General features: G+C 49.2%; 1 protein-coding gene across 11 annotated transcripts in view; it reads right to left on the bottom strand.

Moving 5' to 3' along the window:
* Positions 1-297: 297 nt before the first annotated feature.
* The window catches only part of IKZF1 (IKAROS family zinc finger 1), an 86,835-nt gene continuing 60,538 nt past the window's right edge, over positions 298-26,594 (bottom strand). For 4 of the 11 annotated variants that reach the window (XM_024764350.1, XM_024764348.1, XM_024764349.1 and 1 more), the window contains exons 4-8: positions 20,849-21,109; positions 15,076-15,243; positions 10,833-10,958; positions 7,911-8,045; positions 298-1,013 (exon numbers count right to left, since the gene is read on the bottom strand). In XM_024764350.1, coding sequence (XP_024620118.1) covers positions 304-1,013; positions 7,911-8,045; positions 10,833-10,958; positions 15,076-15,243; positions 20,849-21,109 — 1,400 coding nt within the window. In that variant the 3' untranslated portion in view covers positions 298-303. Of the gene's footprint in view, positions 1,014-7,910; positions 8,046-10,832; positions 10,959-13,506; positions 13,972-15,075; positions 15,244-20,848; positions 21,110-26,594 lie in introns of those variants that run through there. The other 7 variants (XM_024764352.1, XM_024764353.1, XM_024764354.1 and 4 more) reach the window with 7 other exon arrangements.

The following is a 26,594-nucleotide window of genomic DNA, read 5'->3' as shown; positions in this document are numbered from 1 at the left end:
GGGCGTGAATCCCATGCTTAGCACGGAACCGGCTCATTCCTTCCCGGGCTTCCGCCTGTTTTTATAAAATTCTCTCCGAACGTGACCCATCATTTGGAGGACAGCAATTTCTAGGGAGCAACAGGGGAGGGGATTTCAGCCAGCGGTCTACAGAATCGTCTAGTAAGAGAGCATTTCGGGGGCCCCGAATGGAACCCTGCATCTAACAAGAAAAACTTCTTGTTTTCAAAAGCAAACCAACTCAGAACAAAACGAAACACGACCTAGAGGTCAAAGCACAGCAGTCGGTCTGTGGGGGGTGCTTTAGCTCATGTGGAAGCGGTGCTCCCCCCGTGTGATGTGGGACGAGAACTCGTAGCGGTCCTGGCTGTGGTAGCCGCACATGTTGCACTCGAAGGGATCTCGGAAGCCGTGGCAGCCCATGTGGATGGTGTACATGACGTGGTCCAGGAAGAGCACGCGACAGTGTTCGCACCTGTACACCTTGAGGGGCTCCCCGCTCGTGCCGATCACGCGCAGCGCGTCCGCGGGGCCCTCTGAGGCCGCGCGCAGCACGTCGTAGGCCGCGTGCTCCTCCTTGATGGACAGGCCATTGCGCGCGTGAGGGGTGAAGTGGTTGGTCAGGTAGATGAGGCCGCCCCGCTGCTCCTCCGTGTTGCTTTCGGTGTCCGTGGAGTCTTGGCAGCTGTTGCTCGGCGACGCCTCGCGCTCGGAGGACGCTGACTTGGCCTTGGAGAGCAGCAGCAGGTTCTCCACGGCGCCGTCCTGGGCCGAGTGGTTGGAGCGCGCGGGGCCCTCGGCGTGGGGCTTGTGGAGGTGGTACATGGGGCTGAGCACCGGGACCACGTCGGAGCTGCCCGGGGGCGTCTGCACCAGGGGGCGCAGGGACTCGGCCCCCAGGTAGCTGATGGCGTTGTTGATGGCCTGGTCCATCACGTGCGTCTGCATCATCTCGTTCTCCTTCTCGTAGCTGGCGCTGCCGTCGTAGGGCAGGTCCGACAGGCACTTGTCCCCTGTGGGAAGCGGGGGACAGTCAGAGAGGCCCAGGTTACCTCTGCACCTGGCGGCAAGAGCCGACAACTACACCTGCGGGGCACCGACCTCGGGAGCACCTCCAACATGGGGGAGAGCTGACACATCTCTGCCTGCCGGGCTCCTGGCACGGGGCTCTGCCCGGGGTCGGCGTTTAAACCGATGTGTCTGGACAGATCGATAAATGAATCGGGGAAATAAGGATGGTGTGCCAATTTAAACAGCATATATCCAAAAGGATGAAACCAATACTTGTGTCTTTTACTCCGGATGTTATAAACTTTTTATATTTAACATTAATATTTAAATGATGTGTTTTCAATATACTGTTGTAAGAAATTTACAATGGCTGCTTAATTTATCAAATTTATTTAATTAAAACATAATTATATGATTACAACAATGTGCGACGTACTTATTTAAAATAATATTATCTCGTATGTTTAAATTCCCATCTTTAATATGCTAGAATAAGGCTTAATCAAAAATACGAAAACTGTGTATTCTTTATAGTGAAATGGTATCAGTCTTGTCAGTAGCACAAAGCTGGCTCTGACTCGCGTGAGAGTGAAAAGCATCGTCGGACGTGCCGGCCTCCACATCCTGCCTGGCCTCCAATTCCACTCTCGCCTCCCAGCCCTTAGCAGCACTGAGCCCGTGCTGCAGAGTCACGGGGTGGAGAGCCGGGAGCAAAGCAAGGAGGCTCCAGGGGTTACATTTACTTGTCCTTTCAAACAATTACTGAGCGTGAACGATGCCCGAGAATTGTTGTCAAGGACTTGTCAGCAAGCTTAGCCTCAAGAAACGTAGGGTCTAACATCACGGTTTGTAGAAGGCGGCGAGCTCGCTTCCCCTGGAAAGGGGAAATTTGAGAAAAGATTTGACTTCTTGTAATTAACTTTCGAGTATAAATTTTCACAATGAAATAAAATGAATATACTTGAAGATACACCTTCCCGATATACTGGTTCTAAGCTCAGTAGGAAACCATGGCTTCATTAGCAAATTCATTAATGAACTGTCTGTCCTCATGGTCAGGGCTATTGATTCACTGGACTTTCAGCGGTGGTTAGTTAATAAGTCACAGGACGAGAGGCCCTCCACAGGCAGGTCTGAATTGTTTACGTTTCACCCCTCGCTCTGCTTCTTTCCTTCTCGCACCAAATCTCCACCAAGCGTCCACCCTGAAGCAGACAGGAGGGACAGAATGGCGAACGAGTAACAGTGGTCCCCATTCTCAGCAGCCCACAGGGGAGACAGACATTAACACATGATAACATGCAGTGCATCCCTGTCTGAGAAGTTGCATGAAAGGAAAGGAAGGTTTGCTGCGGGGACCTAATGAAGCTTTCTAGTATGATGAGGCATATTCCTGCCACTTATCAATGGTCACAGATTTTTTTAAGGATTAATAATAAGTCTGGGAAGCATGGAGCAGTTTATCCTTCTGTTGCTAAGAGCTGGCTGCAGACCGTGAAGTGTGTCCCACACAGGAGAAGCAAGGGGACCGAGAGGAGAGGGAGACTGGAGCCTTGAAGGGATGGGTGAAGGTGGCCAGAGCCCTGGGCGGATCAGTAGGCTGGGTAAACCCTGCAGAGACTGTGTCTGAAGGAAGACAGAAAGGTCCGAAGGAAGGAAGCACCCTTCTCGGTCACTGGCGGGAGGCAAAGGTGAGGAATGCCTTCCGGCTGCCTAAGGGTCCAGGTTACAGCTGATGGTGGCTGGAGCGGCTGGTGACAGCAAGGACCCCCACACCTCCCACACTGAAACCTGACAGCACGGTCTGCAGCTAGTTCTCAGCAACGAAAGGAAAAATTGCTCCACAGTTCGTAGACTTATTAATCATCCTCAAAAATGTCTGTAACCTTTGATCACTGTCCAGGAGTATGCCCCATCATACGAGAAAGCACCATTAGGTCCCACTTCTTGCTTTGTTAGGGATGTGTATCATACAGCGGCCTGGCTCTCATTCATTCAAATCTGCTGGTGGTCAGGAGCGACACACGCCCTGACAACAGTACAATGTGACCCCCGGATGACACAAAGAAACTTGTCAGTGGACTGCCACGCCCTCTGCAGAACTGCAACAGAATGGAATTTCTACGTAAGTTGGGTGGCAGGGATCACAGAAGTGGTGTTTCTCCCCATTTAAGGTTAGAAGTAATTGAGTAGCATTACAGAAACCACGTGGGTTTTTTTTTTTCCTGTTTTTGTGTCGAGGTGCCCAGTGTCTGGTTACATTAACCTCAGAGGAGAAGGAGTCCCTTCTGGCTGGTATCTCAGTCTGTCCCTCCACCAAACCCCAGCAGGGAGGGGAGGGGAGTGGACTTCACAGACAATTCTGATACATATAAAAGTGCTTACAGCTCCACCAAAAATGGTGCTTTCCCACCTAATCATCCTGTTTCTCCCAAAGTCATGCTTCTGTGGTTTCCTAAGCAACCACTGAAATCTGTTGTTTTTAAAACTGGGAATCAACAACAAAAGGATGTAGGAAATAAAAAACAACAACATAGATTTCAGACTCACGTGGTATATTAAAACCACCCACAGAATTTCTCTTCCCTACTATTCCACAAAGTGAGAAAATCCCACAACATTCACTTTGGCAATATGCTAAAGAAAGGTACATAGTCTAATGAAATACATGTTTATAAAAAATCAAGGACCAAGGAAAGAAAATTCTGGCATGAGATACATGGCAAAGCTTGGCTGTTGATCTCACTTACAAAAACCTTAAGTATGAATCAACAAAATCTTCAGCATTTTCCCTAATATCCTCATATCCATAGAGAATCAATTCAAATAGGTGTCTTTTCCCACTTATGATCAAAAAGCAGTTAAAACCTCTGCTAATGAGACCAGGTGACCCTGGCCAAGTGAGCAGTGAGACTGGTTCTCTGGATGGGAGACAGGAGTTAAGTCCTCAATGCTGTACACTGGGAGGAAATAGCCCAAAGGGCCAGAGCAGGCCCCTGTGGGAAATACTCCCCAACCAGGTACGGTACAGTGATAACTGGTTTCGGGCATTTAACCAGGTCTCAGAACGAGGGACAGAGGGCGGAGAGGAACTCTTTTAACAAAGGCTGCACTTCGCATCACCTGAACTCTCCCAACCCCATCCTTGGCATTCTTTCAGTATTGAGAAAAGTCAATAGCTCTCACAGGAAAAAAAAAAAATCTCAGATACAATAGGAAGAATGTAGACATGTCAATCAAACTCTATCAGCCCAAGCTGAATAAGCAAGATGAAAAGAAAAGGTCATGGTTGCTGTGAAGATATTTTCTAGCAAGACAAGGGAAGAAAGGAAGTGAAACACAGACCACTAAGCCCATCCTAGGGAAAAGCTTAATTCAAGGAAGAGAAGTAATGTTTCATAATTGCTTTGTGACACGGATTCAATTAAAAAAGATACTGAAACATGGCAGGCTAAAACAACAGAATAAGATGAAAACAGAGATTTTCGATCTCAGGAAACAAAATGAGGTCCAAACAGTATTATTACAGAATTAACACATGGATTAGAAACATCAAGTAATAGAACATAAACTCCTAAAAATGGAATTACTAACACAGAGGAAAAACACAAGATAATAACAGTGAATAAATGTGAAAAAGCCAAAAAAATAAACTTAGAGAAATGCTAACAGATATGGAAGACAAACTCTCCAACATAAGGACATCTGGTATCTCTGAATAGAGATCACAGCAGATGAAACGAAATATATACTTATAAAAAAGAGAATTTCCAAGAAATAAAAGAGAAAAGAAGGGAATCCCCAGATTAAAATGTCAGGAAATTTTTATTCAGAATGCAAAAACACCAAGACACATCCCAGTTAGGGTATTTAACTTTTAGGTTAAAGAAAAAACTCTTCAGGCATTCAGAGAGAAAATGAAAATCTTGCCTTCAGTCATGATGGCAAGATCTAAAAAGTTCCCAGGGGAAAAAAAAGAGTGAACAACATCACATACTTGTCAGCATGCTCTTCAGGTAGAAAGGCAGCAGGCAGACCTCCTCAAACACAAAGCAATTATGAAAACAGAATACCTACAGAAGCTTCTTGAAAAGAGTGGCATGTAAAGTCCAATCAATTAAGAGATCACTCTAAATAAATAGAAATAAAAGTAGTAGAAGGGCTGGGTCTGAGCCTCTCTTGAGTTCAAACTCGGAGCTCTTTCAATCCCACCAATACCCTGCCAGCTTGTACGGTAACAGCTGCATTCCTACACACTCTTTCTGAATCTGTATACAAGATAGACCACTTCTAGAGGTTAGAGGTCCATCTCCTTTTTAATTTTAGAGATGGAGAAACCACAGGTTAGGAGTGGTTGATGAAAACCCCATCAAGTTGACATGAGGGTGAGGTAGTCATCTGGGGGCAAGAAGAGGCATTATTTTAGAAATAAACTGCCAATCACCAAACTCTTGGGCAAACACCTAACAGAACACACAGCCAGTTCTGAGCCCTTTTTTCCAATCTCCACTCTGCCATCCTTGTCCTACTGTCTACTGTCGTTCCCCCCGGGACCCTGCCACTTCTGTGCTGTCCACCTCTCCCCAGTGACTCCTTTTTACCTTAGCTTTGTTTGATCAGACAGACGGGTTCTGGTTTTGTTTGTTTGTTTGTTTGTTTATTTATTTATAAATAGCATCTAAATCTCAATACAACACCTAAATTCTGGTCTCACCCGCGGTGGCTACTGCGGAGTTTCACAGATAGTTATTTGAAGTCTCCATAAGCTGCAGGGGCTGAAATGCCCATTTATAAAGCCGTTGGTATCCCTCACTTTCCTCACCTGAAGGAGGAAGTGGTACCCAGCTCCCCAGGGCCCGTGACTGTCAACAATCCTCGGGCACACGTGTTGCTCCATCTCTCCTGGTCACCGGCCCCCAAGCTCCCTCCACACAAGGCCTCCAGGGAGGAGCTGAGGGGCCCCAGGCTCGCCTCCACCCGGTGCTACCTGAAATCCCACCCGCAGCACTTGGTCCTCCACGTCACGTCACTCCCACTCTGCTCAGGAAACATGAGGCCTCCCCCGCCCAACAGTCTAAAGGCTCAGGTTTGTGTGGGCGACTCCCCAGACCGCGTCTCCAGCCGGTGGTTTGCAAAAGTGTTTTTTAACTGAATCCTTCCTCCCCCCACCCCGCCAAACACCCAGCCTCCGATCAAAATGAAGCCTGTTTTAAGTGTCAGAGACAGGATGGAGCCCAAGAACTTGGCCTCCTGTTGCTCCTGCCCACCTCCTGTAGGAAAGCAGCTGCCCCAGGCTTCACTGACCACTAACCCCGTGCTGGACCCACGCCCTCTCCCAACACACGTTTCCCAGGCTCCCACAGGGCGTCACTCAGAAAGCCCTTGAAAACGAGCAGATCAGACCCAGACTCTATCTTTTCCCAGAACCTGTCAATGGCACATGGGTCCCCATGACTCATAACTTCCATCCCCCAGTCCCGGCACGGCCCCCATACCTCCCTCCTTCCAACACAGCCCCACCGTCCTCGCATTTCCAGTCAATCTTTGGCACTCGAGCTCTCTATTTTCCAAGATGTGGCTCCAATCAAAAACATGCCAATGCTTTCTTCTGCCTACGGCATTGAGGCTACCTTTCTCACCTTGGCATTCCAAGGCCATTCACCTGTGGCCAGAGCTGACTTGGGCTTTACTATTATGGCTTCCCTGAGGATCCGTGGGTCACCCTGGGATGCGCCCTGCTTGTCAGACGTGTCCACACGTCCCGCTCCAGCCCCCAAACGGCATCATCATTTCTCTGTATTTGTATCCATCTGCCTAGAACCCTCCTCCATTGTTCCACTGTCAAAAATGTGTTGAAATCCTCTTCCTCCCTCCCAGTGACAGGTCACTGTCAGCTTCACAAGCTCTTACTGATCCTCCTCCCTGGACGTGACCCTCCCCCCGGTAGTCCTCCCTGGACGTGACCCTCCCCCCTGGTAGTCCTCCCTGGACGTGACCCTCCCCCCTGGTCCTCCTCCCTGGACGTGACCCTTCCCCCCCAATCCTCTTCCCTGGACATGACCCTCCCCACCCCGGTCCTCTTCCCTGGACGTGACCCTCTCCTCTATGTTCCTCCTTCTACATTATCTTCATGATATTGTCTTCACACTGAGGGCTTCTAAATGTTGTCACTTCCTTGGTGCTAATCTATGTTCATAAAACCCTGTGATATACGTAAAGAGTGGAACCAAGGCTGGAGAGTTTGACTAATTTTGTGAAGGTGACAGTGTGGCTGTGAACTCACACCCTCAGGCTGGGTCCCCAGCCCAGAGCCCAGAGCCCCTCCCTCCTGCCCAGGTGTCGTCCTTCTTGAACTCCCAGGGTCTGGGCTGGATGATGGCTACATTGGCAATAACCTCCTAGAGGAAGGGCTGCCCCACCCTGAAAGCACCTGGCACAGGTAGAGAGTCAGAGGTATCTCCTTACTGGGCACCTCACAGGCCAGTTGCCCTGCAATTCTGCCCTTTTGGCCATCAAAGTAGCCCATGTGGGGAGCATTATGAGCTTCTTCTGAAAAATGAGCACCTGAGGCTCAGAGAGGCTGCTCTCCAGGCCATGCACCCGCTGCCCTGTGCCCACTGACAGGCCACCCCCAAAGGACACAGAGCGTCCCAGGCAGATCTCGCCGAGTGCCCCAGAAGCTGCAGAACCACCTCTAAGGACAACTCCTGGGAGAAGGTCTGTTATTTTTAAGAAGCCTATTGGAAAACCATTCCGAGATGTTTGAGAAATGTTAAGCTTGCCAATGTTTGCTTTTTAAAAAATGAGATATGTTTTCCTTTCTTCTACCCTCAACTAATCACCATCTAAAGCACCCGCGTGGTTGTTCTTTTAAGAGACAGGAAACGTTTAACTCTTACCAACAAATTTCTGAGGCATAGAGCTCTTACGTTTGGCGACGTTACTTGCTAGTCTGTCCAGCACGAGCGAGCGCTCCGATCCCATCTTGCACAGGTCTTCTGCCATTTCACTGTGATTAGTTTCTTCTTTAATGACTAAAGTCAAAGACAGTTAGAAAGACCAGTTTAGAAACACTTACGGTGAAAGGATTCAGTCTCATCATCAGTGTTAAACATGACATGTGTTAAGTGCCTACAAGAGCCAGGATCTTCACGGAGATTATTTCTAATCTTCCTAGCAACCCTGCCAGCCAGATGCAGGCTGACCAGAGCCACCTGCTAATGACACCTGCCTTATCCCCCAAGACCAGGGAATAAGCACCACCACTGTCCCTAGAAGCCAGACTGTGATTAAGTAATTGTGTCCCTTTGACAAGTCCTCTTAACTTTTCAAATACACCCCAATCCACTAATTCAGTCAATCCTGAGAGCAGCCCTCCTGAGAGTCAAAGAACTCTCAGCTAGAAATGATCTAAGGCTCGGACTCTGCCACAGTGAACAGAGGTGCAGGAGAAACCTGGCCACAGAGATGCTGCGGCCAATTCTGGCAACATGGGAACGAACTCAGAGCTCCTGGACCCTGAACACAGCAAACCGGAAAATCAAAAAACATGCACCGTAGGAAATCTAGAAATTGTGGAGGTGAATGTTGATCTAGGAAGTGTTTCTAGCCAACCTGTGCTTTTCTATGTCATCCCTTTCTTTCCATAATTGAAGACACAGCTTTGTATCCTGCATAACCATCCGTGTTCTAGTTTTTACGGTTGGAGTTTTGGAAATATCGCTCTTTCATCCCCCTGCAATTTATCCTAAGCTATAAGAAGCTAAAAATGCAAACTGATTATCTTCCAAATGGCTAATCAATTCTTCCCACACCGATTCTGAAAAGTCCACTGAAATCCCACTGTTCTGTGCTTCTTCCTTTTTCAGATGGGACGGGCTGATTGATCACAGGGTCTCTGGAAGTTTTACTCATTTCTATTATTGATTTGTCTGTCTATTCTTCAAAGAGGTCCAGATGACAGCTACATTTGAATACAGCATTAGACATTACTCTTCTTTTTAAAAAATGCCATTTCCCGCATTTGCTTTTCCAGATACACTTTATGACATTCCAATAAGATTGACAAACCAATTTCATGCTAAAACCATGCTGTGATCCCAGAGGACACACGTGCAGTGTCCAAGCCTCTCTCCCTGTGACTCCTCCATGTTTTCTGGCCCCAGTATTGTTTGCTAGCTTTCTTCATCATGGACTGCACATGACCTGCTAAGATTATTTCTAAGCATTTTATGTCTTCATTGCTTCATGATGAATGCCACTTTGAAAAAATAGATTTCAAATTGGTTATTAGCGCTGGTAAATGTAATTTTTTAGCCTTGGAAATGTGGGTTTCTTATTAAATGGACAAACGTAACAGCCCACGCCCTGATTTATATGAGGGGTACCCATAAAATCCATAGAATTCAATTGCACTGGTAGTATTTTTGATCTATCAAGCTAATATGCTTCCCGGTGTATCCATCCTTCTCTGCAAAGCCGGGCCTGTGGCCTGTCCAGGGCGCCTACAGCATCTCGAGCTGGGTTTCCTCTCTGCCAGGCCATGGGGCCTCCTGAGACCCTCAGAGACAGCACAGTGAGGGGCCACGAGCCCAGGGCTCCCAGACCACTGACTCTTCTGCCATTTGATTCATTTCTCTCTAAGCTTGTAACACAATCTGTGCACCTAAGGCTCAAGGGAACCTCATGCTTTCCACAAAGACATTAGGAGATTATGACAGATGACCAAAAAGCCTTTTCCCAAATAAAATCATATTCAGAAAAATTAAATCTTTGCTACATCTCATAAGCTAGGCTTTGTCTATACCTAAGCCCAAAGAATGGCTCCAACCTAAGGGGATGGAGAGGGGTGAGCCTGCTTAAGGGCCCATCTGAGTGCTCATGGGGGCTGGTCCTGGGGGGCCCGGGAGGGATGGGTCATGAGAAATGCACAGAGGGCACAGGTCAACCAGCCCAGCACAGCGAAACCCCCACCCACTGCCTGCCCGGGACCCGGTGTAGTCTTGCAGGAATTCCACTGGCTTTTATGGACCCTCAACCAGCACTAACTCCACACGAGAAGCCGTCTCATCTGAGTACGGGACAGAAAGCCATCGTGAAGAATCCCAAACCATCTGATCACCAAAGGGAATCAATTTGCATCTTAGGACTAAATTGATCCACACTCTCTCTGTTTACATCTTTCACTTTACATTATCTCAGATCAGAGCCAAATGTTATCTCGAGATGCAATACACAGCAAAGCATCAGAGCACATGAGGAAAAAAAGCAAGCTTTCCTTGAAACCTGTGACAGCTGCAAGACTACAGACAGTCAGGGTCTTCCAGTCATCCCATGTTCCAGGCAGGTGCCAACACTGATGAATGAAAACATGGTCTGAAAGCTCTTATTTGATCCACTTCATGAAAAAATCATTTTTAAAACCAGATTTCACATCTTATTTTGATGACTAAGCACAAAGAAGCAATCGATACTCCAGGTTAAAAAAAACACAAAAAAACAAAACACCAAAAACCAGAAAGAAAAGAAAAAAACCCAGACTTTCAAGGGTCACTACAATCTTAGAAGCTTCCCCAGACTTCGAGAGGGAGGGGTTTCAAGGTCACGTGCTCCCTGGTAAGAGGAGGTCTTGGAAAGCTGGGAAGCACAGGGCACTCCTAGTGAGAGTTCAGCGGCCAAAAACATCCCTCCATCCCAGCCGTGGTGGCTCCCTGGCCTGTGCTCTGGTCCAGCTGCATCCCAGCGGGCAGGGGGCCCTCCTTCCCCCCAGCTGGGGAGGGAGGGGGAGCCAAGGCCAGGCAGCCTGTGCCCTCGGCGCTTACCTGGGTACAGTGTGCCTGGAAGGCCCATGCTTTGCAAGTAGTTGTGGCAGCGCTCTTTGTGTTCCTCTAAAGAGCTTCGCTGTTTATAGCTTCGGCCACAATATCCACATTTGTGAGGCTTACCAACTGCAGGAGACACAATGGAGTTCAAGACCCCGATTAAATAGCGGCCATACGTGTCATGGGAAGGCATGCAATACACTTTTTACCAAAAAGGCAAAAAAAACTCTGCTCTTGAGAGCTAAAAGCATTATGGGCTCCGTCGAGTTGACTGAATTTAAAGATGTGAATGCCCAGGTGTTTCCGGATTGTACCAAGAACTCCTGTTACCTTTTTATCATTTTAACTTGTTCACTGCCTAACAAATTCTCTTCTACTTAAATCACAAAGTCTGAACTTTAACTGGAAAAAACAAACCACTGCAGTGTTATAACAGGGATGCCCGACAACAGGGCAGAGATGTGAGGAAGGCCCGAGCTGGCTGGATAATATACAGACTCAGCTCCAAAGTTGGCCTCTTGTCCGTGGCCACACCGTGGGCCAGGTCTGGAGTGACAGTAGCGTCAGGTCTAATGCAACCAAAGTGAATTCAACTCCTAAACTAGTGCTAAACAAATACCTGAGGTCTCTAAGACACCACAGTGTTTAAATAGACTTTAATGAAATAAGCCTTTTGTTTCCAAAATGTACTTTCTTGTTCTAACCTGGAAAAGCTCTGTTTTCTCCCCAGAGACCTTTAGGGATGGCATGGCTTCTAGATCAGCCCTGTCCCACAGAATTTACTACGAAGAAGGAAATGTTCTCCACCTGTTCTGTCCAATATGGCAGCCACCAGCCATGTGTGTCCACTGAGCATTCAAAGTATGGCTCGCGCCACTAAGAACAGAAGTTTGAATTGTGTTTAACTAATTAAAATTTATAAACCACATATGGCTCGTGGCTACTGTATTGAGCAGTGCACTTCTATACAGAGTTTAGTTCTTCCTGAATTTTATGGAGTGGTATTTTAGGAAGAGAAGACTAGCGCAAGTTCATATCATGCCTAAGCTTAAAGATTTTAATAGCATTTTAGGAGATAAAATGGATAAAGGATCTTCTATTATTTATACAAATTCCCATCCTAAAGCCAGAACCTTTTAGTTCCTCCTCATATTGTTAGATACTTGAGAGCATTATGTCAAAATCGACGCCATCCAAATAGGACTGTTTGGTGAAACGGCTTAACCAAATCTTGTACTGGTTAAATCTCTTCCTTAGGTGAACAGAAACTATGGTTTAAGAAGACTAGATGAAAACCAAAATTTGACTTCTGGAACATTTACTGGAGGGAAAAGGGAGCTTTTTTTATCCGGAGAAAGTGTTGTATCCCTAACATCAGAGAAACAACATTGACATATACAATGTTGCCTAAAACCGCACGTTTTACTGAGTATGGCCTTTAGAAACTCATAGAATATAGATAACCCACTCAATGTCTTTTCCTGGAAAAGCTACAGCTTTAGCAAATTTCCATACATATAGCCTGGTGTCTGAATACCCATTTCTGTCTGAGTATATGATTGATTTTAACTCTGGAACATAAGAAGTTCATGAAAGCAACTGAACGAAAGTATATCTTGAAGGGTAGTCCACTGTTCTGCAGGAAAGAAGGTCTCTAGCCAAGCTTGCAATTTCCAAAGAAAGCAGAGAAGAAGGGAGGGGAACCCTTCCTCACCCTTCCAGACTACCCAAGCCCCTCTTATCAGTATGGGACAAATCCTATAGCTGGAATCTCAGGCCGCCACCGGGTGCCAGGGAAAGCTACCAGGCTGATGGTGGTTTTTAGCGGAATGGGGGTGTGGCCATTTCACAACGGACTAGAACGTGACCATATGTGAATTTGCAGACAAAGGCTGAAGTCCTCATTTCATTCTAGTGAAATCACCTTGTAGAACCTAAGTCATTGTCTTTTTTTTTTTTTTGCAGGAGTTGTGTGTCTGTGGCACTTTCCAATGGCAGAATCACCAGCAGCCCTGGATCAATGACGGTTTTCTCACTACAGTTTTGTCTACGCGCTCATCAGTGGATCCCTGACAGAAGTAAAGTGTCCAAAGTCTACCACTGTTATATATAATCAGCCACACTTGGAGCGGGATACCATCACGCCTCAAATGAAATAAGCAGGCATGGAGCCAGAATACGTTAAAATACTGCACTAGGTATTTCTAACTTCACCATAGAACTGATACGCAGGAGAGATTTCTGTTGCCAATCGGAGTGACCCAGGGATGACGACAGTATGGTTGGTGTCAAGCTAAGGCTGAGTCTTTATGTTTTCTACCAAAGGGGATATTGTGCATTCTATGACTCTAATGCAGTGTTGCTGCTGTGATGAGGTCAACCTGACTCCACATGAAGGCCACCTGTGAGGTTCCTCTGCCCTAGAGCCCCTGGTCAGCTCTGTACACAGACGGTGTCACTGTCACATCTGAAGCCTACAGAGACCCTGCAAACCTCCACCTCTGGGGGGACGACACATGTGCTCCTTGTTAGCCACACGTGTGAGCACCTGCGAATGCTCACTGTCACGGCGTCACCGTCCCGCTTTGGGGGAGCCGCCTGTCTTCCTGTCCCCAGCAGCAAGGTCCTCCCCAGCCCTCAGCAGGGCCCAAGCCCCACAGGCACCCCCGCTGACCTCTCCTCGTGGAGAAGCCACTCCTCGGCTTCGTGTGGCTCCTTTCTTGGAAGATTCTGAGAAGCTTTCCCACGCCATCTCAGTGTTCTAAGAGCATTTGGGAGCCTCCGCCACACTGACGGTCAGGAAGGAGGTCAGAACGAGGGGCGATGGCCGGGCCGAGCATCTGAGAACCAGAGCTGCCGGGACCCACCCCCCACTGTCCCTGTGGCCTTCCGCTGACTCCCTGCAGGCACCACCCACCAGAGGAGGACCACCTCCCCACAACACTTGTAAATGCCCAGCACCTCCCTTCCCAGGACCACATGTTCACTGGGAACTTCTCCGAAGGTGAGCCTAGAAACTCGCCCTGTGGCTGGACCCCAGCCCTGCCTCCTCCTGGATGGACACCTTCCGCCCGAGACTGACTGTCCCCTCCCTGCGCTCCCGCTGTCCCTCGGATGCTCGCACCATGGTACCCGGCACACGCTGGGGCTCTGCCGTCTCCTCCCCCGGGTGCTCAGTAAATGCGTGACGAGGAAGTGGCCCCAGCCCTGGCATCAACTACACCCATCACCTCTGGGGAGCGGGGCCTGAGCGCAAGCCAAGCTTCCCCAAGGACGCGCATCCCCGCCTCCTGTGCTGCTGTCCTGGGGGCGTCGGGGGGAGCTGGTCCACAGCCTCTTCCTCTCTCCCACCGCAGGTCTGGACAGTCTGGACAGTGAGCTCCCTGAGGGCAGGGATGAGGGCCCGTCACCTCCTGCTCTCGGGGCTGGAAGGGCGTGATGTCAAATACCCCTGCGGGTGGCATGCTGGCACAGCACACATTCCCTACCCTGTCTCCTGACCTGGAAGGTTACGGGGCCACTGGATCATGAAACACCAAGGAAGCTTCTCCGGGGACAGAAGATCCAGTCTACTCAGAGGTGGATCTGTGCTCTCAGGCTGGAGCGCTTCGAATATTGTGGGACATTCTCGCTTACCATGACCTTGCTGAGACCCTGATTACTCAGGACGCATTTACTAAAGTCTCATAACAGCCCCAAACTGGCCTCTCCCACGGAGGCCTCGGCTGGCCTCTGGCGTGACCGTTGCACTTGGGCCCAGTCGGGAGCGCACCCTCAGGGAACAGGCAACACCAATCAGGACAGAATCACCTTATCTACCACCTTTGCAAAGAAAACTAGCCCCATGATGACTCCCGAAATGCTCGGCATGGAACAGTAGCGAGGGTGGCTGAATGGTTAACATTGAGAGACGTATTTGGAAACTTTGGGGCGTTAGCACACTCAAGACAAGTTCGGGCTGGCAAAATCCTTTAAAAGAGAAACCCACTTACCTGACACAAGGGGATGAGGAGGCCTCTTTTGAAATACTCTACCTAAGATGAGACATGTGCATGCGTGTGTGTGCGCACGCACACGTGTGTGCGTTAAGGTTCCCCACCCATCAGAGCACATGGGGTAGGGCACTGCTGTCTCCGTCAGGTGCAGCCGATGACCGGGGGAGTGGTGTCCCGGGAGCAGGGCATCCCTGAGAGGATGCCAGGCAGTCCCCAAGCCAAGCCCCGCCTGCGCCCAGAGGACCTACCAGAGTGCGTCCTCAGGTGGCCAGTGAGGGCGTCCCGCCGGCGACATGCGTAGTTGCAGAGATGGCACTTGAAGGGCTTCTCGCCCGAATGAAGCTTGATGTGCCGGAGCAGGTTGCCCTTCTGCGTGAAGGAGGCCCCGCACTGGTTGCACTGGAAAGGCCGCTCTCCTGCGGGGACGAGAAGGGAGCCGGTGAGAGCGGGACTCAGCGCTGGGACGAGGGGAGGACGTGGCGAGAAAGTTGTTTCCCGAGGGCCCGGTGACTTCCACCGGCTGCAGGTTTGATGGAACGTGAGGCTTTCAGACTAAACCTGCCAGTTCCTTAACGCTTCACTGGTTGGGTCAATTTGATCTGAAAATCTAATTTTTTTTCCCTAAATCAGAATGGCACATCACAATGCAAATTCAAACTCATTTAAATAAAGTGGCTGCAACATTTTGCGATGAAGAGCCACTCTTCCTCATCAGCAGTTTTGGAATAAACCAATATCCAATTTTGCGTGTTGTGGCATTTGGTGGGGCTTTTAATGTGGCTTTTTTCAAAGGGTCTTTAAAATATGCCACTGAAGCAGCAAAATAAAAAGGAAACTCATTAAAAATGCATTTCAGGATCACAAGTTCATTTCAGTGTTACATTCTTATATTTAAATGAAAGGCACTTCATTATAACAGTTATAATAACTTCTTTTCATTTACATTTTCCCTGTATTTTCCCTTTCAATTTCTTCTCCATTACCTGTCTGTCCCTATGCCGGCAAATCAGGAAAGAGACAAGACAGAGTGTGAGGGTGGGAGAGAGAGAGAAAGAGAAAGATTGAATAAAATGAGAAGTTGAGAAACTGGAGGGAAGGTCTGCACCGTCCAGAGAAAAGTCCCGAATCTTCCCGTGATGCTGCCTCAAAATCTGACCTGCACTGAGGTTTCTGGCTTTTTGCTTTCCTCACAATCCTACAACCTTGACGCTAGTATTGTTCTATCCGTATTCATAGAAGACAGTTATATTTTCGGTACAAATATTCTAAGAGGTGCAGTTTAGTTGTCATTAGGAATTCTTTCAGGGGTGGCACTCCTGGAGTGGTAACAAAAACAAAAACAACAGAAAAACACTGGACCCTCTGCTGTGTGTCAGCTCATGTCCCCAAACTCTGAATCCAACAAAGGAATAAACAGGTATCTGTGCTCAAGAAATATGTTATTGGGTCTATATGCTATAGGTCTCAGAATCTAAAATCGGTGAACATTTTTATTTAACTCTCAATTAAAAGAGGGATACATTTGTCACGTTTAAGTAAGCATTAAAGCTCTTTTAAAAACAAATGCTTTTCTTCTTCCTTTTTTTTTTTTTAAGAAGGAGAGCTCTGTATGACCACGCTATCTGGTGTTGAGATACCATGAGAATGCACTTCCTATTAACAATTTTTTCTTCGGAAAGAAGAATGTGTTAAAACGTACAGTCAATTTTCCCAATTGGCTTACATGATTTTAGTGAACAAGACAGCACTTAGCAAAAGCGATCAAGTAGAAGCATATCTGGTACTCTTAAAATCTACACCAGATTAAATTTAAAAGTCTGTGTTGGCCTCTGAGTTTCATGGTTACCATCATTCTTAATTTTAAGTGGGCAGGACAGATGTGCTACTGGAAAAACTGAAACTAATTTACAGTGATATTCAATCATAGACCATTTGGAAACTTGACACGAACCAGAATATATTCAGAATTCTCCCAAATCTAGATCTAGATTGGACTTGGCTGAGCAGAGGAAGTCCAGCAGGTGGGAAGGTGATTATAAAAGTAACTAACTACCTAAATCTCTGAGTTAGGAGGCCACACTGGATGAGATTAAAATAGCTGATAGGCAGCCCCGAGGAGCGTCCAATAGAGATTGTTAATTACCTACTAGAAACACTTCTGAGCCTTCTCACACACACACACACACACACACACACACACACACACACACACGCGCGTGTGGCTGCCGTGCTTAACTCTAAGCAGACAAAAGAAGGAAGAGTCCAGAGCGACCTCGCAGGGGAAAAGCCTCCACCCACTCGCTCTGGCAGGGGGACCCTCGGGCTGGCTGTTCTGGAAAGCTGGGTGGTCTCATGCCACGCAAATGCGTGTGACAAGGATGTGGGCCACTCTTGGTGACCAGCGTGCCTCAGTGTGACCCCACCCATTGTGAAGCGTCCCGTCTGTGCTGACGAGGTGCTTGCTGGGCTCCCCCCGAGCTCAGGCGGGCTGGAGGGAACACCGGCTTGGACCAGCCAGCGTCTGTGCAGGACAGCCGGTCAGCAGAGCGAGAAAGGACAGATCCTTCCAGCCACGCGTCCCTTCTGCAGAACAGGGCAGGCAGGAAAGACAGGGGCCGTGCCTTGGAGAGTGCAATCTGTCTTCCAATTTGAGTCATCGGCTCTAGTGTGTCCTGCTGGGCCTGGTGTCTTAATCCCGCTGGTAAGCGTTCCCGGAAATCTATTTGTTTCTGATTTGCTGTGCTGGCATGAATATGTATCACAGGGCCCGGAGACCGGAAGACAGCGTTCCCTGAACTGACAACACGGAGCTCAACTCGAGGTGGTTTCCCTTTGGAGGTGTTAGCAGGAAAGGGATCAGGGCCCCGGAGCTAGACGACACAACACGGCCCACGATACCTGTGTACTGCTACTGGTGGTCGCTTGCCCCCACCACATATACGGCTGATGGGAGCCAAGTTAGACCAAGTTCCTCCAAGGCTGTATTCCCTTATAGTTAATTGGGATGAGGGCCTTCATATCATTAATTCAAAATTTACCTTTTAATCCCAGGAACTCTATAATCTGCCATTTCAGAGACTCCCTGTAAGAAATGTCTGAGCTCCTTTGCATAACTTAATTGGACAAAAAAGAAAGTCTCCACGGATGCCCACATCAAGAAATTTCTGACCCTATATCCGAAGAAAGTGAATTAAAAAATACACTGAACTACAAGGCCTCGCTTGGGCTTATTACAGCTGTGCCTTGTAACAGCACCCAGTGCGATGCCGTGTTTATAAAGCACGGAGACTCTGCCTTTCCGCCTTATAGACGGGAACAGAGTGGGCACAGGGCCGGACGGAATAACCGTAATTCAGACACTTTTCTTGATGCTTCCTGTTAAAAATCCCATCATTTAGAATCAGATTACTGCACGTTCCTCTCCCACTACCTTCTGTCTGACTCCCCCGTGAGCCCTCAGAGGTTGGCGGGAAAGTGTTACTACGAGGCTTGAGTTTAAAAAAATGAAACTGAACAGCAAAACTGGGGAAGTGAAACAGTGTCATCAGTGGACGACTCCCACGAGGGCAGCCCTGGCCCCGCTCGGAGGCGGTGACGTGGGAGATTGCCCCGGACAGCTGCAGTCCTCCAGAAGGAAACCCCAGTGCGCCCATCCCACTCGGTGACGGCAGGTGCAAGTCCTGGCTTCTGGGGGGACATTAGGTGGAGCCCAGGCTCCCCGACGAAGGGCCCCCTGAAATGGCACTGTTTCCGGTCCACTGGCAACTGCATGTCCCACCACCTACAGATGCTCCCAGTGTCCTCTGGGTCTGGACCAGAGTCTGCATTTTCAAAGGACACCCCAGTGATTTATGGGGACTTGACGTGTTAGAGAATTCAGGACGGGGTCGGTGATTAGCAAAGCATGTCTTTCTGATACATTCCACTCCGATTCCAGGAAAGTGGAAACCTTCTAGCATGTCTATTTATTCAAACCTAGTTTGGCCGAACTATTTCTATATCGACCTATGACTGTATTTATGCAAAGTGGAAAAGCATTATGAAAACAAATCGGGAGTGCCTTGTTTCGTTTTTTTTGTTTTTTTTTTAAAAATAAAAGTCAAAGCAGGAACCATAAAACTGATGGTCTCTATGTCCCTCTTTCTGGAATGAACTTGAAAGACTCTGCGTGTTGGCACCTACTTGGCCCGTGGCCACTATTTGTGGGCAGAAGTGGACAGCAAACAGCCGGACTACTCTGCATGTCTATGCTTGGCGGGTTTATTCATTAAATGCAATTATTCTTTCTTTCAGGGCAGGCAGTCATTATATTTTGGCCATTTAGTATGCCAGCATTTCATTAGTTATCAAATATTTACTGAAGAGAACTTTCACTGTATAGTCAGGTTTTACATGAATTAGCAGGAAAGTAATTCATGTACGAGGTCTATTCCTCCATCAGGAACGAATTGATATGGGTCCCGGTGTTATCCTGTGAAGGGTCTATCACCACGTAACCTACCTTCACGTTAACTTCCACCTCATTACAAAGCGGGGCGCCTGGCTACTCTCCTGCGAGCTTCCCTTGGGGCTGGACGTGGCGTGGACATTCCACTGGATAATTGCAGGATTAAGAGGCACTTTAGGAAAAGCAAAGTCTGCTAAACTGTAGAAGGTAAGTTTTTACCGAAAATGAATGTTGACTGAAAATAAACATATTTTACGCTTTTCCAGATGTGTGACAAACAGAAATTATTTGGGGAACTGCCTGATTCAAATACAAAAATGACAACTCCACAAAGGTCCGCGTTTCCTGACAACCCAGCTGTTCTACTCCATGAATTTTCTGAGTTCCCGCTTCAGTTTTGATAATCAGATAAACGTTTGGCCCCTGGGGAGAATCGCTGTGATGCTCTCCCTTACTTCCCTGAGCTAGCTGACAAAACCCACCCTGCTTCTTCAGCCTGCTTTCATCGGTTTGTTTTTCTCCTCTTGTGGAGAACAGGGGCAGACGCTGGCTTTACGATGACCTAAGATGCCACCCACCGGGACAGCAACGGCTCACGGTATGTTTTATGTCCAAACTTTCAGTGACCACTGGAGTTGGCACATTTATTGTGTTGTTTCCACCTTTCAGGCAGAAGAGCAAAGTTTCTGTTCAATTCAAAAGACACCTTATGCATGCAGTTTAGGTAAGATGTGACCTGTTAACATTTTAATTTGAAGACTGTCTAGTGCCACTTGTGGTGACAGTCCCGGTGGGGACACCCCGTGACTGGTCACCCACCAGGACTGTGCACCCTGGGGGATGTGGATGGTGCAGAACGGAAACCCTATTCCTCCGGCCCTCAATGTGAGAACATGTCAGGAGCCTGGGTGCAGCCGTCAGACACAAGCTTGTCTGCATCCCTTCATTTCTGGACACAGAATACTGTTTTCTACTGCCAAAGCCTCCGCTGCCCCGTCCACTGGGACAGGGGTTTGGGTATTAAATCCTTTACCAATTTGAGATAGAAACTAGTGGCAACCAAAGCATCTTGGTGGGAGTGTCACCTGCTGGAGGATAAGCCATCTGAAAACAGAACTCTTTCTGAAAGACTAAATTTCGCCGCTATTCAATCATTCAACGAATGTTTCTAAAAATCAAGCCTTGTCAGTTTGGATACCCCCAACATGCACATTTGACTCATGGGTTTCTTAGTGGAAAATTGGAGGAGTAGATATCAGCGTATCAATCTCCTCGTATCTTGCTTTGTCTTGTTTTTTGAAGGGTGAACCACCTGACAGCCCCACCGCCAATATTTAGAGAATGTGCTCTCAGGCCCTTGTCAGAACTTGCACACCGGTTACCTTTTCCTTTTTGTTTACGGCTCTAATATATAGGATCGAATTGGTGCATGTTCAGAAGTCCTTTTCGGAATATTGCTCCCGAATAGGGAGGCTACGCCTCGCTCAGGACACTCAGCCGGGAAGGGCCTTGTCCTCTGCAACACCCCGTGGGCCCCTCCAGGCCGCCAAAGGAGGAACCACGCCAGGCCTTACCAGTGTGGCTTCTTTTGTGCACCGTGAGCACATTGGGGCCGATGCAAATTATCCCACAGACATCACACTTTAGTTTGCCGTTAGGAAGTCGAATGCCCCCAGCTCCTGACAAAGTTCTGCTGCCTTGGGCACCGTGGGAGCCATTCATTTTCTCTCCGGAGGCATCGAGCATCCGTAAGTCCTCCGCACACTCTTCCCCATTCACTTCACAGGCACGCCCATTCTCTTCATCACTCTGAGTCTCTACTTTAACATTACCAGCTGAAAGAGACAATACAACACAGGGGGCCGTTCAGTGTCATCGCAAAAACAGAACAGAACAGCACAGCAGCAGAGACAACCCGGCGGGAGCGACACCTTCTAAACACAGGTTCCTGGCAGCTGACACCAGGGGACAGTGGCCCGGGCTCTGGACCCACCGGCCCACAGGGGACTGTGATACGTGGCAGCAAGCATCAGGGGTTTGGGACCCTCGTCTGCCCTCTCTGTAGGTCTGAAGGGCAGACGGTGGAAATGAATGGAATTTATAAATTCTCGCTTTAGACTGGGTGTGTGTGGGGGGACCTCTATGCAGGGTAAGGTCACGGGGTCCACCGTGACAGCCTGGGCCCCTCTGGAGGGACCTGAGGCCAAGTCCAACACCCTGTGAGCCAGAAGACCCCTCACGCCGGAAGGTGAGTACTGATCACGTAGCACCCCCCCCAGGTGTGGGACCTCGTTTGGCAAAACCCCCTAAGAAGCGCTTATCTAGCCTGAAAAAGTCCCCTTAATCATAAGGAAAAGCATAAACTACCTTTCCTTCATTCACGTATGAATAAACATGGAGACAAAACTCAGCAAACACGCGCTCAGATTTCTGACCAGAGATTCCTGAAAGAGTTCTGTTTGTCTGTTTCTTTTTATTCCATGATGAAAATAAAACCTGCGTCCTAAAGTAGGGCCACGATTTCTCAGGTTTCTTCCAGTTGCAGAAGGGTTGACCAGCATGATGGTGAACGTGACAGACCTGCACTAGCTTTTCAGAAAGTAAGACTCGTGCGTGCACGGGGGTGAAGGGCTCCTGGTAACAGCACAATAACCACTGTCTGCTCTGCATTTAGTCATCATTCCTGTCATTCACGTATTTTTTCTCAGTAAAGAAAACAGTCATTTGGTTTGCATTCTTCTGAAACAGCAACTGATGATGGATGGCTGAATCCAATATCGTAATGACCGGGAGAGACTGCAGTTACACTGAAAGGCCTCAAGTTCATCACAGTCTCTAGAGATGAAGAAGAGGAAGTAGGTAAATTCTGCCCAGTGAAATAATCAACGAGATCGACAGTAACTACGGCTACAAAATCTTTGATCAATGTTGTAAATCAGCGGTTCTCCACGTGTGGTCCCTGGACCAGCAGTACTGGCATCTCCTGAGAACTTGTTGGAAGAGCAGACTCTTGGGTCCACCCTAACCCGCTGAACTAGAAAGTCTGGGGGGTGGGCCCTGCCCTGGGCGTTCTTCACGTGAGCCTCCAAGGGATTCCCACGTACACTCGAGTCTGAGAAAAACTGTGCTAGTGACACTCCAAGTTCGTTTGACTTAACACATTTCTCGTGATTTGGAAGCCCAGAGCCCAGACTCTGAAATCAAAAGTCCTGGTTTGGATTCTCAGCTCCACTCTTTATAGGCTCTGAGATCTTGGGCAATCCTCATCTGTAAAAACGGGAACTACCCACACTAGCCCAGCAGGGGCTTTGAGAGGATTTAGTGGGTAAAGGGATGTAAAGTGAACTTGGGCCAGTGACCGGCCTGGCAAATGAGAGCACGTTCCCATAGAGCTGTCCCCTTGAGGGGGCTCCCCAGGAATGTTCATGGCACGGACCGTGTGCCAGGCACTTTAACTGCCCTGTAATGGGTAACCCTCACAACGGCCCTATAAGTGAGGTGCTGTTATCCTATTTTACAGTTGAAGATGCCCAGGCACAGAGAAGTCGAGCAACTTGCCTGAGGTCACACAGCTGGGAGATACTGCAGGCAGCCTGGCCCCAGGGCCTACGCTCCTAACCGCCACACCGCCCAGGTTGCCCATCAGATCTTTGGAAAGAAGACTTGCAGACAAATAAGCCAACGGAACAAATGAGCTGGGACACGGGCCACACCCCCACTGTGGACTTGGAGACCCCAGAAGTGAGGGGATATCTCTTCCCATCACATTCTGGCATCACAGAAGACTGTCCCGAGGACTCAGGAAGTGGGGGTGTCCAGGTGAGCCCCCCTACTAGATCCCGAAGAGCAGGGACTTGGGAGCATCCCGCATCTCAGCGGCCTCCCGCTGACCTCTCCCAGCCTCCGGAGACAGGGAACCAAGCCCTCCGACATGGCGAGCTCGGGAGACGAGACAGGTAAGGAGGGTAGCTGTGCCATCACGTGAAGGAGCTTCACCCCTGAGCCCTCTGGAATCACGTTCTCAAAGCTAACTCACTAGGGCCTCCCTACCCACTGGGTTCTGCTCCGGAATGCTCAAAGCCCTCTGCACTCCTTCACCGGGGTTATTTTTAATCATCTGTCTCATGGCTTCTGAAAATGAAATGGGGCCAGTTCAGAGCACAGCGGGGCAAATGACTGTAGGTGTGGCAGGTTCTCCAGTGCCCGGAGGTGGGACCCAGAGTGCAGGCCAAGGACCCTGTGGACGGAGGAAGGGAACCAGGCAGATGAACAAGCGCTGGCATAATTCCCTCCGCCGATCTTCCTGCACTCAGCTCCAGGCCGTAAGTTTAGAGGCAACCAGCTCGATGGGACCGACTCTTGCTTTCTCCAAAACACACCTCAGTATAGGACTTATTAACACTTGCCCCCAACTCCCACCTGTTCTGCATTAAGAAGACAGGTGTTTGTGTGACCGTCTGGTGGCCCTGTGGCTTGTGTTGATGACGAAGTGCGGGCCCTTCCTGGTGAGCAACAGGGGAGCTTCGGGCGACCTGAGGTTTCTGCCATCAGGACACACGTCCCGGTCCCGCGGGCAGCCTGCTGGCAGAGCAGGTAAAGCGCGTCAGGAGTGAACGGGATGGGGACAGCGGGAGTGAAAATCGAGGGACGGATGTCACCTTAAATACCGCAGACGCCCTCAAGCCAGAAGCCTTGACGCCAGTCACTCATCCGACCGCAGTTTGCGCAGGCGGGCCAGCTGCCACGTGGCAGCTTCTCTGAGGACCCTGTTCACAGAGCCGAAAACCAGAGGCTGAAGAGAGCTTATTTTAAATTACCCTCCGATCCCTGTGGGTCCCCTCGTACAACTTTAGGTAGATGTGTTTGGTGCCAGAAGAGACCAAACTCGAAGAAGAAAATCCAGTATCCTGTGATGTTCTGGGTTTCGGAAAAAAGGTAGGCAGACCCCCAGACTGGGGGTCCCTGCATCACAGTGGCAAGGCCAAGGCAGCGTAAATAATGGGAACCGGACAGAGCGCCCCAGGCAAGCAAAGGGTAGATGCACTGAGTCCCGGAGGCCAGGTGCCGGGGATGCGGAGCCGGACGCGTGCTAGAGCTCTGGGGGTGAATTTGAGGCCAGACTGTGACAGGAAAGATCTGTGGCAAGTAAGAGGGGAGAAAGGGGGCCTGAGGGGGCTGGGAGTGGAGGTGAGAACCAGAGGGCAACACGTCAGCGAGGGCTCAGCAGATTCAAGCACGTGTGCATTTTCTCTCAGTGTTGGGGGAAGGTTCCCATCTCTTCGTGGACAAATGCAGGCTGGGTGCTGGTTGCACGGAAGAGGGGCAGAGATGCCCCCCACCCCTGCGTCTGTGAAAACGGGGCCTCTCGTCTGATCGGGAGGCGAATACAGGCGACATGCGTCTTATTTTCGTAGATGATGGAAATCAGGCCACGGAACTGTCTTAAAACATGGCAAACACAGACCAGATCTCAAAGGTCAAAATCTAACAGACGTCCATCACTTAAGGTAGAATACACATTTTAGAAACACAAGCTTGGACAGGGGTGTCTTGGCTTCACCGCCTCGGGAAATGTGAAAAAGGGCTTCGGGGCTTTTAGGTGGTGAGGAGCTCGATTAGAGACGAGGCCTGAGCAAAGGACAGCAGAGGCTGCGGTCTCGGGGGCCTCTGTTATTGACACCTAGAGTCCCCTGAGCCAGCCAGGCCGGACGCCTCCTTTAAATGGGGGAGTGCAGCCCGGAGAGGGTCAGAAAGAAGGAAGTCGGGGGACACTGAAGCCCATTCCTAGGGGACATCGCGGGGCCTGGACATGCTCGGCTCAGAGACACAAGCCTCCGGCTGAGAGCAGAGATGCCGCCACCCACCCTGAGCTCCTGAACGAGGGGAAGCAGAAAGGGCGGCAAAGTGGGGATCGGAGGTCCCTCCATGGGGGGCACCCGCCCTGGGAGGCCTCGGAGCAGCCCGAGGGCAGAGGGCAATAGCCGGGCTCTCGCTGCCAGGCTCCCAGGCAAGGCGCCAGAGGGGCGGGTGCTGGTGCGGGAAGGCCCTCGGGGGTCTGAGTGCTGGTGGGCCCGTGATTCTGAACTCCACCCACCGAGAGTCAGCGGCACCAGCCTTTACTCCAACCAGTGAAGGAGGAGACTGGGAACAGGTGCTGGGAGCGTATGCAAGCTGTCCATCTCCTGCAGGTTCACATGCAAACAGCCCGGAGCCCACCCAAAGGGACAAGCAGGGTTCCTGCGTCGTCTCTTGAGAACGCCACAGGACCAGCCCCGTCGTTTTCTTTCTTCAGACCCGCCCGTCATCAATTCCAGGAAATGGTCCGTCCTCCCTAGCCTGCATTTGGTGTACTGGGGTCCACCCCACGGAGGCTGTCTCTATGTCCCTCCCCTCCTCGGAATTCCTAAACCACTTCTTTGGCTCCGTTTCCTTGGACCCCAAACTGCTGAGCCGCAGTATTCCTTCTGTGAAATGTTATGCTCTCCTTGAATACAGGGATTATACTTAAAAATATCTTCTGACTCCATCCTCCCACCACTTAGAAAAATGTCAAACTCAGTAAGGTGCTGAATGGAAGTGATTATTAAATCTAAAACATGAAATGGAGACGTCTGTGTTTCCTGACCCCAGAACACTCTGGCTCAGGCCTAGCCTTGCAGCCTTTCCACTGACGCCCAGGAGCTAATGGACGGGACCCCAATGTCATTATTTAATAAATGTGGCTGCACGAAGAGTGGATGCCTTCAAGTCCTGCGGCAAAAGCCACTTTCCTTCCCCGATGCAATTGAAAATTCGGGAAAATGAAAGTTTCGTTGTTATAAATTTCAGAGGCCTTCTATGTGTTTAGTAACAGGGCAGATCCAGTTGAGCCTGGACCCCTGAACCTTAGCACTTAGACAAGCTTAGCAATGAGAGAATCCAGGGAACTCGGGGTCATCGGGGCCCTAGTCTCCTGCCAAGCGTCGTACAGCCTCATGAATGATCACATCATTTTAATACACAGGAATAATGCGCACTGGCAGCCCCGCCCCACAAAGGGATTCTGTTTCCCTTTTGTCTTCTTCTTCCTTTCGAATGTGTCTTTATATTTCCTGGTGAGGTAAATGGTACTCTGACAGCATTTTTCCATTGAAAAGATATCCCCAAGCTGTCACTGTGAGTTTAAGCCAGGGAAGCTCAAAATGCTCAATCTTTTAAATGAAGAAACAGGAGACAGAAGTATTCCTGCAACTGACGACTAGTGAAAATCAAATGGAATAAAAATATTTAAGAGATATCTTGAATGAGGGTAATTAAACGAAAATTTTAGATGCAGAGAAA

Source organism: Neophocaena asiaeorientalis, unplaced genomic scaffold (assembly GCF_003031525.2).
Source record: "Neophocaena asiaeorientalis asiaeorientalis breed wild unplaced genomic scaffold, Neophocaena_asiaeorientalis_V1.1 scaffold191, whole genome shotgun sequence".
Lineage (NCBI taxonomy): Eukaryota > Metazoa > Chordata > Mammalia > Artiodactyla > Phocoenidae > Neophocaena > Neophocaena asiaeorientalis.
Note: the sequence above shows the minus strand (reverse complement) of the source record. Positions and strands in the feature narration are given on the sequence as shown.